General features: G+C 66.9%; 1 protein-coding gene across 1 annotated transcript in view; it reads left to right on the plus strand.

Moving 5' to 3' along the window:
* The window catches only part of COL5A3 (collagen type V alpha 3 chain), a gene marked incomplete at its 3' end in the record, with an annotated part of 17,016 nt that overhangs the window by 4,938 nt on the left and 1,540 nt on the right, over positions 1 to 10,538 (plus strand). Inside the window, exons 12-60 of the mRNA XM_035895682.1 lie at positions 1 to 78; positions 152 to 208; positions 333 to 386; positions 503 to 556; positions 691 to 744; positions 861 to 914; positions 987 to 1,040; positions 1,125 to 1,169; positions 1,372 to 1,425; positions 1,514 to 1,558; positions 1,787 to 1,840; positions 1,932 to 1,976; positions 2,098 to 2,151; positions 2,262 to 2,306; positions 2,405 to 2,458; positions 2,567 to 2,611; positions 2,851 to 2,904; positions 3,104 to 3,211; positions 3,296 to 3,349; positions 3,437 to 3,490; positions 3,779 to 3,823; positions 4,369 to 4,422; positions 4,587 to 4,631; positions 4,784 to 4,837; positions 5,028 to 5,081; positions 5,161 to 5,214; positions 5,312 to 5,419; positions 5,578 to 5,667; positions 5,761 to 5,814; positions 6,008 to 6,115; positions 6,236 to 6,343; positions 6,724 to 6,777; positions 6,910 to 6,963; positions 7,114 to 7,221; positions 7,378 to 7,431; positions 7,587 to 7,640; positions 7,729 to 7,782; positions 7,911 to 7,964; positions 8,111 to 8,218; positions 8,347 to 8,400; positions 8,681 to 8,734; positions 8,944 to 8,997; positions 9,118 to 9,171; positions 9,325 to 9,432; positions 9,603 to 9,656; positions 9,743 to 9,796; positions 9,902 to 10,009; positions 10,091 to 10,237; positions 10,356 to 10,391. Coding sequence (XP_035751575.1) covers positions 1 to 78; positions 152 to 208; positions 333 to 386; positions 503 to 556; positions 691 to 744; positions 861 to 914; positions 987 to 1,040; positions 1,125 to 1,169; positions 1,372 to 1,425; positions 1,514 to 1,558; positions 1,787 to 1,840; positions 1,932 to 1,976; positions 2,098 to 2,151; positions 2,262 to 2,306; positions 2,405 to 2,458; positions 2,567 to 2,611; positions 2,851 to 2,904; positions 3,104 to 3,211; positions 3,296 to 3,349; positions 3,437 to 3,490; positions 3,779 to 3,823; positions 4,369 to 4,422; positions 4,587 to 4,631; positions 4,784 to 4,837; positions 5,028 to 5,081; positions 5,161 to 5,214; positions 5,312 to 5,419; positions 5,578 to 5,667; positions 5,761 to 5,814; positions 6,008 to 6,115; positions 6,236 to 6,343; positions 6,724 to 6,777; positions 6,910 to 6,963; positions 7,114 to 7,221; positions 7,378 to 7,431; positions 7,587 to 7,640; positions 7,729 to 7,782; positions 7,911 to 7,964; positions 8,111 to 8,218; positions 8,347 to 8,400; positions 8,681 to 8,734; positions 8,944 to 8,997; positions 9,118 to 9,171; positions 9,325 to 9,432; positions 9,603 to 9,656; positions 9,743 to 9,796; positions 9,902 to 10,009; positions 10,091 to 10,237; positions 10,356 to 10,391 — 3,153 coding nt within the window. The remainder of the gene's footprint in view (positions 79 to 151; positions 209 to 332; positions 387 to 502; positions 557 to 690; positions 745 to 860; positions 915 to 986; positions 1,041 to 1,124; positions 1,170 to 1,371; positions 1,426 to 1,513; positions 1,559 to 1,786; positions 1,841 to 1,931; positions 1,977 to 2,097; positions 2,152 to 2,261; positions 2,307 to 2,404; positions 2,459 to 2,566; positions 2,612 to 2,850; positions 2,905 to 3,103; positions 3,212 to 3,295; positions 3,350 to 3,436; positions 3,491 to 3,778; positions 3,824 to 4,368; positions 4,423 to 4,586; positions 4,632 to 4,783; positions 4,838 to 5,027; positions 5,082 to 5,160; positions 5,215 to 5,311; positions 5,420 to 5,577; positions 5,668 to 5,760; positions 5,815 to 6,007; positions 6,116 to 6,235; positions 6,344 to 6,723; positions 6,778 to 6,909; positions 6,964 to 7,113; positions 7,222 to 7,377; positions 7,432 to 7,586; positions 7,641 to 7,728; positions 7,783 to 7,910; positions 7,965 to 8,110; positions 8,219 to 8,346; positions 8,401 to 8,680; positions 8,735 to 8,943; positions 8,998 to 9,117; positions 9,172 to 9,324; positions 9,433 to 9,602; positions 9,657 to 9,742; positions 9,797 to 9,901; positions 10,010 to 10,090; positions 10,238 to 10,355; positions 10,392 to 10,538) is intronic.

The following is a 10,538-nucleotide window of genomic DNA, read 5'->3' on the forward strand; positions in this document are numbered from 1 at the left end:
TTTGGCGGAGACTCCCTCAAGGGTCCCACCGTCTCTTTCCAAGAAGCCCAAGCCCAAGCCATCCTGCAGCAGGCAAAAGTAAGGACCCCTGCGACCCGCCCCCCTGCCCGGCCTCCCCGCTCCCCCTCACCCCTCTCCTGTCTCTCCCCAGCTTGCCATGAAGGGTCCCCCAGGCCCCATGGGGCTGACTGGCCGCCCAGGACCGCTGGTGAGTCCGGCTAGTGTGGGGGCCGCTGCGGGTTGCCCACCCCACTAAGATGCACCTTGTTGGGCACATCTCTGCCTCGAGCAAACCCTCCTGGTGGAGTCTCCACGCTCTCCTGTTTTTGTAGGGTCTACCTGGACACCCGGGTCTGAAAGGAGACGCGGGAGACGTGGGGCCACGGGTGAGTCTTCCTCGGCTGGGCTGTGGGAGGAGAGGGTGTGCAGGATTGTGCCCCTGCAGAGGTCTGGGAGGCTGCAGGCAAGCCCAGCCCTGACGCCTTCCCCTCTTCTCCCTCAGGGTCCCCGGGGAATGCAGGGACCACCGGGGCCACCGGGAAAGCTGGGCAGACGGGTAAGCACTGGGGGTTTGGATTTTGCCTCTCCCAAAATGTCCTGATCCGTTGTCACGTGCCAGGGGTCCCCCTTTCCCATCCTGGGGGGCTCTGAGCCTCGGGCCCCTTCCCACTCCCTCGCCTTGTCTTGCAGGGTCGTGCTGGAGCAGACGGTGCCAGGGGTCTCCCGGGGGAAACCGGACCCAAGGTCTCGTGCGTGGGGTGGTATCGGTGCTGGCAGCAGGGTGGGGGGCCAGGACACCCAGGTCCTTGCGTGGCCGGGGATGACGTGGGCTCAGCCTGACGTCTGTCCTACCCCCACAGGGTGACAGAGGCTTCGACGGGCTGCCAGGGCTACCGGGCGAGAAAGGCCACAGGGTAAGTGGGACCACGCTGTGTCCCCTCCTGTCACCGCCACCCCCACGCTGCCTCATCCTCTCTCTTCTGCAGGGTGACGTGGGGAAGCCAGGACCAGCGGGTCCCCCTGGGGAGAAAGGCACCAAAGTGAGGAGCGTGGGGAGGGATGGGGAAGGATCAGGCCCTGCTGGTGTTGACAGGACGTGCTCAGCTCTGCTCTGTCCTCTCTAGGGCTCGGACGGGCTCCCGGGACCTCGGGGGCAGCCTGGGGAACCCGTAAGTACCTGCTGCCGGCACTGGGAGCCTGGCCTGGCTTCTTCCCCAGCCCCAGGAACGGTGCGGGGCAAGCCTGGCCCCCAGCTTTCTCCCTGTGGCTTTTTGGAAAAGAGATTTGGGCACTGGACTCCCCCACCCTGCGGAATATGGGGGTGCTGGGGTCAGTGCTGCCATCTGAGCCCCCATCTATCCTTGACCCTAGGGTATGCGAGGCCTGATCGGCTCACGCGGCTCCCCGGGACTCCCCGGACCACCGGTATGAGACGCTGCTCCTGCCTGTCTGTCTGTCTGTCTGCCCCCACCTCGGGTCAGCATTGCCCTGACCTTTCCTTCTTCCTCCCCAGGGTGCCAGCGGCATCGACGGAGCACCAGGGCCCAAAGGCAATGTGGTGGGTGTCAGTGGGAGCCCCCCTGGGAGCCCCCAGCCCAAATTAGCCAGCGAGAGACCGGGATGCTCCAGGGAGGGGGGAGGCAGGGCTGGGGCGAGAGCTGCCACGTGCCCTCGTAGGGTGCAGGGGCCGGGAGGGTGCAGGGGGATGTGGCAGGGGTCAGGGTGGCACATTCTGGAGTCTGAGGGGGTTTACTGCTGTGCTGACGGACTTTCTTTGCCCCCCCAGGGAATCCACGGGGAGCCAGGACCCCCGGGACAGCAAGGGAACCCCGGTCCGCAGGTATGTGGAGGTGATGGGGGTGTCCCCACAGGGCTGGGGGTTTGGGTGCTCCCTCAGTCCCTTCCCAGCACCCCAATCTGTTCTCTCGCAGGGTCTGCCCGGCCCCCAGGGTCCTGTCGGGCTGCCAGGGGAGAAGGTGAGTCAGGATCCAGCGTGGATGGGGGGGTCTGGAGCTGCCCCAGCTCGGAGTGCATGGTGTGGAACCACAGGGGTGACCCCAATCCCTCTGTGTTCCCACACGTTCTCTTCTCGCCCAGGGCCCTCCAGGGAAGCCAGGAATACAGGGGGTGGCTGGGGCCGACGGGCCCCCGGTGAGTACCGGCGAGGGGCTGTGGGGTCACTGCGGTCCCTGGCAGAGCAGGGACCATGGGGGCAGCGTCACTGTCCTGGCTTGGGGCTCACCTCTTGTGTGTCCCGGCAGGGGCACCCCGGCCGAGAAGGGCCAGCCGGAGAGAAGGGCCTCCAGGTAAGGGGCTCATCCCCCCCTCATGCCCTGGGCAGGGGGAAGGAGTCCTCTTCCCAAGGTGGGAATCCCATTTTTGCCCATTTTCTCTCTGTCCCCAGGGTCCTGTGGGTGCTCCTGGGCCTGTTGGCTACCCGGGACCCCGTGGGGTGAAGGTAAGCACAGCCTTCCCCTCCGCCGGGCTCTGCCGAGGCACGGTGTGGGGGGTCAGGCGGTGTCCCCCAGGTTGGGGTCCTCCCTCCAACCCCTCTGTGTCTCTGCAGGGAGCTTTCGGCGTGCGGGGTCTGAAGGGCAGCAAAGGGGAGAAGGTAAGAGGTGTCGGGGAGAGGGGACAGCAGGGGACAGGGGTCCTTGTCCTGTGCTCGCCGGGGGTCCCTGGTGTTGGGGGGCACTCATCCCTGCCCTGTGATAGCTGGGGGGGGGGACGGGACATGCCTGGGCTGCAGCTGTCTTGGGATTTGGGGCTCAGCCCCACACTGTGACCCCATCTGGGATTTGCACCAGGGCTAACACAGTCGCAGCTCCCCCAAAATGTGCCTCTCTTCAGGGAGAAGATGGATTCCCCGGCTTTAAGGGGGACATGGGCCCCAAGGGCGACAGGGTAAGTGGGGTCCCGCTGGGGGATTGGTGGGGGTCTCCTCGTCAGCACTGTGTGGGTTGGCTGTAGGATTTGGGGTGGTGTGGGGGGGCATGGAGCCAAGGAGGGGGACAGCTCTGTCGGTGGGGACAGCTGGGGACCCAAGGGAGCAGCCCTGTCCCCCTGGCAGCGTGCTCCCCGCACCTCGGCGTTACTGTTCCAGGGTGACCAGGGCCTGCTGGGTCCCCGTGGCGAGGACGGCCCCGAGGGGCTGAAGGGGCAGACGGGTCCCGTGGGGGAGCCGGGCGCTCCTGGCCCTGCAGGCGAGAAGGTGAGGGGGGAGCCCTGTGTCCCTGTGTCCCTGTCCCCATGTCCCTCATAGCCCGCGGCTCAATTCTTGCCCTCTCCCTTGCAGGGAAAGCTGGGAGTGCCAGGACTCCCGGGCTATCCCGGGCGCCAGGGCCCCAAGGTGAGCACAGGGGAGCCTTTGGGGTGTCCCCAGGACCCCCAGGGACCTTGTTGGCCCTGGGTTATCACTTGTCCTCTCTTTCCTTAGGGCTCTACTGGCTTCCAGGGTCCCATGGGGCTGGCGGGAGAGAAAGGCAAAAGGGTGAGTCCACCCTGTCCCGCTGCGTCACTCTGTCCCACCCCTCCGGGCCGTTCCCTGTCCCCCACATCCTGCTCTGCCACCCCCTCTGTGAGCCAGAGAGGGGCTGGGCTGAGCTCAAAGCCGGGGAAGGGACCCAGCCCCGTGGCCCTCGCCATTCCCACGCTACATGCCCTCTCACAAAGGGGCTGGGGCGTGCTCCATCCCCTCGGGGGGCACGTGGGGGGCACATGGGCAAGTGGGGGGCTGCCCCATGCATTGCTCTCCCCACCACCTCCTCTTTCCCCACAGGGCAAGGCCGGCCAGGCTGGGCAGACGGGACAGCGAGGGCCCCCGGTGAGTAACCACAGCCCCAGCCCTGACCCGGGGGTGACAGGAATCACCCCGTGTGCCGTGGCTGGTGACTACCGCCGGGCTGGCTGTATCCCACCGGGACCATCCCAGGGTCCAGTTGCCTCCCAGCTACCACAACCATTCCTACGTGGGTTGTATCCCACAGCAACCATCTCAGGGCCGGCTGTAACCCATGGCAACAGAGCTTGGGGTCTGCCAAATCCCATGGCAACACACTTTGCCGGTATCCCATGGCAATTAGGCTGGAGCTGGTTGTTTCCCACGGCAACCAGACCCTGGGGACCACTTGTAACCCACAGCTGACCAGATCCCAAACTTCCGCCTGTATCCCGTGGGAAGCACCCTGGGACCAGCCATGTCCCTCCCAGCTCCCTTCCCCACTCCCATCCCGGTCCCCCAGCTCCCCACCCCACTCCCAGCCCTTCTCCCTGCCCCGTACCACCCACTTCCAGCCCCATCTCCCCTCTCCTCACCCCACTCCCTGCCCCACACTTTCTCACCCTGCTCTTTGCCTCCTGCCTGCACAGGGCCTCCCAGGGGAGCGAGGTCTGCCCGGTCCCACGGGAAAACCCGGCCCAAAGGTAGGTGGGAGCCTGCCCATGGGGTCCCCACTGTCCCCCACGTCCCCGTCACCCTGCTGTGCTCAGGGCTCCTTGGCCGTGGGTGCTGGCAGTGGGTCTGACGTGGGGCAGTGGGGAGGGTGGGGGTCTTTGCTGCTGCCCTCAGCTTGTTTCTGTCTCCCCAGGGAGATCCTGGCCATGACGGGGCCCCCGGCGCAGTGGGAGAGAAGGTAAGTGAGGGGTGGTTGATGGACAACGGAGGGGTGTCCCCCTGCAAAGGCACCCCAGGAAGGGACCGAGTGTGGGGAGAGGGTCTGGGTGCTGCAGGGCTGTGGAGAAAGCCCCTCTGCCGCTGACCGTGGTTTTTCTCTCCCTCCCACAGGGTCCTCAGGGTCCACAGGGACCCAACGGCTTCCCGGGCACGAAAGGTCCCCCCGTAAGTGGTGATGTCTGCGCCTGGCCCTGCCCTGGTCCTGCCTGTGCTTGAGATGGCACCCGGTGGGGGGCAGAGTCGGGCTGGCACGTCCTCCTCCCCCCTCTGCGCCCTCTTGGGGTGCAGGCAGCGGAGGGGGGTGCCCGGCTACGCAGCCCCTATCCCCCACCCTGTTACCTCTGCTCCTGCCCAGGGTCCCGCCGGGAAGGACGGCTTGCCAGGACACCCGGGACAGCGCGGCGAGCCGGTGGGTGCTCTGCCTCCCTTGCCTGGGCCAGGATGGACGCCTGGCAATACCCCAGCATTAACCCCTCTCTCCTCTGCAGGGGTTTCATGGCAAAACCGGCCCCCCTGGCCCCACAGGGGTGGTGGGACCCCAGGTGAGTGCTGGGGATAGAGGCAGGAGGTGTTGGTGTTGAAGCGAGCCCGGGTGGGATGGAGGGACCCCCAGATGCTCACCCTGCTCTCTCCCCGCAGGGTAAATTAGGCGAGACGGGACCTGTGGGAGAGAGGGGGCACCCAGGCCCCCCCGGCCCCCCTGGGGAACAGGGCCTGCCTGGAGCTGCTGGCCGAGAAGGAGCCAAGGTAGGAGCCACCCTGAGGGTCTGGCTGCTCACCTGGACCACCACAAGCCTGAGCCAAGCGGGGCTGGGTCCCCCTCTGAGCTCTGCAGGGCACGAGGGCTCTCCCCAGCTTGGTGGGGATGGAGCAAAGCGCTCTGTTCCTCCTCTCCACCTTTGCAGGGTGACCCTGGCCCCGCTGGTATCCCCGGAAAGAGCGGCCCCCCAGGCATCCACGGCTTTCCTGGCACACGGGGGGCACACGGAGAGACGGTCAGTGCTGGCCCAGGCTTGGCTGCAGCCCGTTACGGTCCTTGGGAAAGGGGAGCAGGGTCCTTTCTAACCGTCCCCCCTGCCCTCCTACAGGGTCCACCTGGCTTGAAGGGTGGGGAAGGGCCCCCTGGTCCCCCCGGACCCACCGTGAGTACAAAGCATCGTGACATTGGATGAATGATTTGGATTTTGGGGGTTTCCCTTGGAATATATATTTCCCTTGGGGAGTAATTTTACCACCTTGCTTGAAACTCTAGTTGATAAAGAGAAAGGTTTCTTTGGAGAGGAGGAAGACTGCTGGGGCCTTCTTCCCTCCACCCCACCTCTCTCTTCTCCCCAGGGTTCCCCTGGAGAGCGAGGCCCTGTAGGGGCTGCTGGAGGCATTGGACTGCCAGGCCGGGGGGGTGCACAGGGCCCCCCCGGTCCCATTGGCGAGAAGGGCTCCCCGGTAGGTGCGAGAGGGTGCGTGGGGTGGAGGTGGGAGGTGTGGGGCAGCGCTGGGCCAGGCTGTGTCTCCCCGTGGGTCCCAGCCAGCCCTGCTTTCAGCCCTTCCCCTTCCTGCCTGCAGGGTGAGCGGGGTCCCACGGGTCCAGCCGGGCATGACGGGATCCAGGGTCCCGTGGGGCTGCCGGGTCCGGGCGGACCCCCCGGCCCTGCTGGGGAAGACGGGGACAAGGTAAGTTGGGGGGATGCAAGTCAGCGCCTCCAGCAACGCCTCCTTCGCACTTTGCTACCGACAGCACAGGGAACGTACCCTGGGACGGGCGTTGGGGACAAGTCCCCTTGCAGAGGGCACATCCCAGGGCTGGGGGACCTTCGGGATGGGGCAGGATTCCCCTCTGGCTTCCCGGGAGCGGGGATTCCCCGGGCGGCAGCGGGCTGTTGGCCCTGGCAGGCTTCCTTGGCACTGCTTCCCAGGTGGTGGCAGGTTTCCCCAGTGCTGGGATTTCCTTGGCCGTGGCTCCCCAGCCATGGCAGCTTTCCCTGGCTGCCAGCATTCCCTCCTCGCCATCTCTCACCGCCCGCAGGCTCTCACCCGTCTTCTCTTTGTGGCAGGGCGAGATGGGGCTTCCTGGCCAGAAGGGCAGCAAAGGCGACAAGGGTGAGGCGGTGAGTGCTCTGCCTGGGCTGGGGGCTTCTCCGAGGGGCAGAGCCGCTCTGGGAACAGGGTGAGATGGCAGCAGCGAGGCGGGAGGTGTTTGGGGGCTGTCCTAACCTTATGTGGGTGCTCCTGTCCCACAGGGCCCCCCGGGACCGACAGGAATCCAGGGACCCATCGGGCACCCTGGCCCCGCGGTGAGTAGCTGCCCAGCACCCTTCCCATCCCATTTATTCCCTCGATTTGAACCCCACCTCCCCTCTTGGCTCCCTTCCCTGCCCTTCCACCCCACACATTGGGGTTTACGGTGGGGTGGGCAGCGCTGACCCCAACCTCTCCTTTTGCAGGGAGCGGACGGGGAGCCGGGGCGCCGCGGGCAGCAGGGGATGTTTGGGCAGAAAGGAGACGAGGGATCGCGGGGTCACCTTGGCCTAAGTGGCCCCCCTGGCCTGCAGGTAAGGAGTGGAATGGGGTGGGCTTGGGTCTGCCAGGACAGGAGGGACAGGGGACACATGACTCTGGGCTCTGCACTGCCTGCCTGGGCCAGGGCACCTTCTGCCGTGCCCGAGGGGCTTCCAGACCCCCCCTGGGCTAATCCATCCTCCCCACAGGGCATGCCGGGCCCACCGGGCGAGAAGGGTGAGAATGGAGACGTTGGCCCCATGGTAAGGAACCCCCACAGCCTTCCTGTTCTTCGCACCCACCGCTCCCCCTCCTCCTCCTTCTGCCCCGTCTCCAGCTTCCCACATCTCCCTCTCCCGTGGGAGCTGCACGGCTCAGCCACCCTTCGCAGTCCAACCCCGCTCCGTACTCCCCACAGGGCCCCCCCGGTGCACCGGGCCCCCGTGGACCACAAGGACCCAGCGGTGCTGAGGTGAGTATGGCCCTGGGGGGGCTCAGTGGGGGCTGCTGGATGCAGGGGCTTCCCCCAACTTGGGGACCCCCCATCCTCTTGCCTTTAGGGCCCCCAGGGAATGCCAGGCGGCGTGGGACAGCCGGGTGCCGTGGGAGAAAAGGTAAGCCTGTGTTTGGGGGGGGGGGGTGAGGGTGGCGGGGGTCTCAGTTGGGGTGCTGGGGCTGGGCAGAGCTGCTAGCAGCACCCAGCACCCGGCAGCATCTGCCCCGTTGCTTTTCTCCCACCCAGGGTGAGCCGGGCGAAGCGGGAGATCCTGGAGCCCCGGGGGAGCCCGGACCACCCGTGAGTATTTTTTAGGGGTCAAGACAAAGAGAGTGGGGGCCAGATCCTGTTCTCACTGGCCACAGAAAGCAGAACTCCCGGTGAACATTCTACTGCCCCAGCTGCCCCTTCCCCTGCTCTAACGTCACCTACTCGTCCCTCCGCAGGGTGTGAAGGGAGATGTGGGGGAGAAGGGAGACGCGGGGCAGTCGGGAGCAGCTGGACCCCCTGGCAAGAAGGGCCCACCAGGAGAGGACGGAGCCAAAGGCAACCTGGTAAGGGGAGGAGTGAGCGTGGAAGAGCAGGGGGGATGCTGCCCCTGAGCCCCTGCATCCCCCTGCTCCGATAGCCCTGTTCTGGGGCTCCCTCCCAGTCCCACGCTCGTGTCCCCTTCTCTCTGCAGGGTCCCATCGGCTTCCCCGGTGATCCCGGACCCCCCGGAGACCCCGGCGTGCCGGTGAGTAGCCCCTGCTCACCCCTTCGAGGGGCCGCAGAGCAGGAGCAGCCCCACTCCTGGGGTTTCCCCAGGGCTGGAGCCAACCCCCACATCCCCCGTGGCATTCCGGTGTCACCCACTGCCTCGCTGCCATCACCCTGGGGTGGTGATGGGGTTGGGAGGTGCCAGGACGCCCCAGTTCCCTGCTCCGCCTCGCTGGTGCTTCCCGGTGTCCCGACAGCCCCGGGGATGGGCTGGGGGGGCTCGGCTAGGTGAGTGCTAACCCTCCCCTGTGTCGCAGGGTCTGGATGGAGCTGCTGGAGAGAAGGGTGACAGTGGGGACCCCGGTCTGCCGGTGAGTGGGACAGCTGGGGGTATCACAGCTGCACAAGGAGGGGGGGGTCACATTCCCAGTGGGACCACCCTGGACTGGGGGGCTCGAGGGGCTCTAGCTGAGCCATGCTGCGTCCCGGGGCTCTTGCGCATCCCTTGCCCTCTGCGCTTCCCCCAGTTCCAGCTGTGGGACTCTCCCCTCACCCCAAACTCCCACTGGGTTCATTTCAGGGTCCACCAGGCGCATCAGGGGAGCCGGGTCCCCCAGGTCCCCCCGGACGGAGGGTGAGTAGGGGAAGGGCGAGGGGTGAGATGGGGAGGGACAGCGGTGGGGTGAGGAGGGACTGTGAGCAGAGCTGGCCCGGGCCAGCGCGCAGCTCCTGGTGTCTCTGTCCCCTCATCCAGGGACCCGTGGGACCGATGGGGCGCGAGGGCCGGCAGGGCGAGAAGGGTGCCAAGGTGAGCGGTGGCCGGTATGCCCCAGGGCTCCCCAAACCCACTCCCCTCCAGAAGCCTCCACCAGCCTGGGGCAGGACCAGACACCCCCCCCCCCCCCCAGTCCAGGGTTCCGAGGGGTGCCAGCCTCAGCTCTGCCTGTCCTCCTGTCCCCAGGGACAGCCTGGCACAGAGGGACCACCCGGGAAGATGGGCCCTGTGGGGCCACAGGGGCCACCAGGACGGCCAGGCTCTGAAGGACTGCGTGGGATCCCCGGCCCTGCCGTGAGTTGGGGGCTGCGGGGAGGACATTCCCACGCCAATGCAGGGCTGTCCCCCCAAAGCTGGGGCTGGGGGATGTCCCTTCGGGCAGCCCTTGAGGGGTTGCAGCTTGGAGGGGGGTTTTGGAGGGGCTCAGCCCTCGGGCCCCTCTCCCACACCCAAGTCTCTTCCAGGGTGAACAAGGCTTGTTGGGGGCTCCGGGACAAGCGGGACCACCCGGCCCCCTGGTAAGTCAGGGTGAGCGAGCCCTGGGCACGGGTGATCCGAGCTGGGCACGGTCCGGGGTGCGTGACACCCTCTTGGCCTCTTACAGGGTCCTGTGGGTTTGCCGGGCCTCAAGGGAGACCCCGGCCACAAGGGAGATAAGGTGAGACGAGGTGACGGTCGTGCAGGGGTCCCTTCACCCCGGCCTCGTCCCCAAACCCCCCTGGTCCTGGGGAGGGGGCTGCCTGACGCTGCCCTTCGCCCCCAGGGCCACGCTGGACTGATTGGGCTCATTGGACCGCCAGGAGAGATGGGGGAGAAAGGAGACCAGGGGCTCCCGGGTATCCAGGGCCCCCCAGGACCCAAAGGAGATCCTGTAAGTATTTGGTGTCCCCCCCTGAGCTCAGGGGCTGGGTGCGCCCCTCCAGCACGGGGCTGATGCTGTCTCTCCCCACAGGGTCTGGCTGGACCCACCGGCCCCACCGGGCCCCCCGGCCCCCCCGGGCTCTCGGTGAGTATCTGCCTGCGCTGTGTGGGTTCACCAAGGGTCTCCTGCCTGCCCTTAGCTCCCCCGCAGACCCCTGGGGGCTTCATCCCCAGGAGGGTGAGAGGGGCAAGAGGGGAGCCTGAGCCCCAGGGAGGTTTTTGGGGGGGCAGCTGCCATGGGATCACCACGTGCCCGGTCAGTGCCCCTCTCCTCTCCTCTCTTCTCTTCTCCGCAGGGACCCTTGGGCCAGAAGGGCTCCAAAGGCTCACCGGTGAGTGCTGGGGAGGGATGGGGACGGGGCGGGGGGGGGAAGCTCCTAACGTGCTCCCAGGGGAGAACCCGGGGGCCCGTTGCAGGGAGCAAGTGCCGGGGTGCTGAGTCCTCTTCTTTTGCAGGGTGCTCTGGGTCCCCGAGGTGA

Source organism: Egretta garzetta, unplaced genomic scaffold, assembly GCF_000687185.1.
Source record: "Egretta garzetta isolate BGI_Z169 unplaced genomic scaffold, ASM68718v1 scaffold106, whole genome shotgun sequence".
Taxonomy (NCBI): domain Eukaryota; kingdom Metazoa; phylum Chordata; class Aves; order Pelecaniformes; family Ardeidae; genus Egretta; species Egretta garzetta.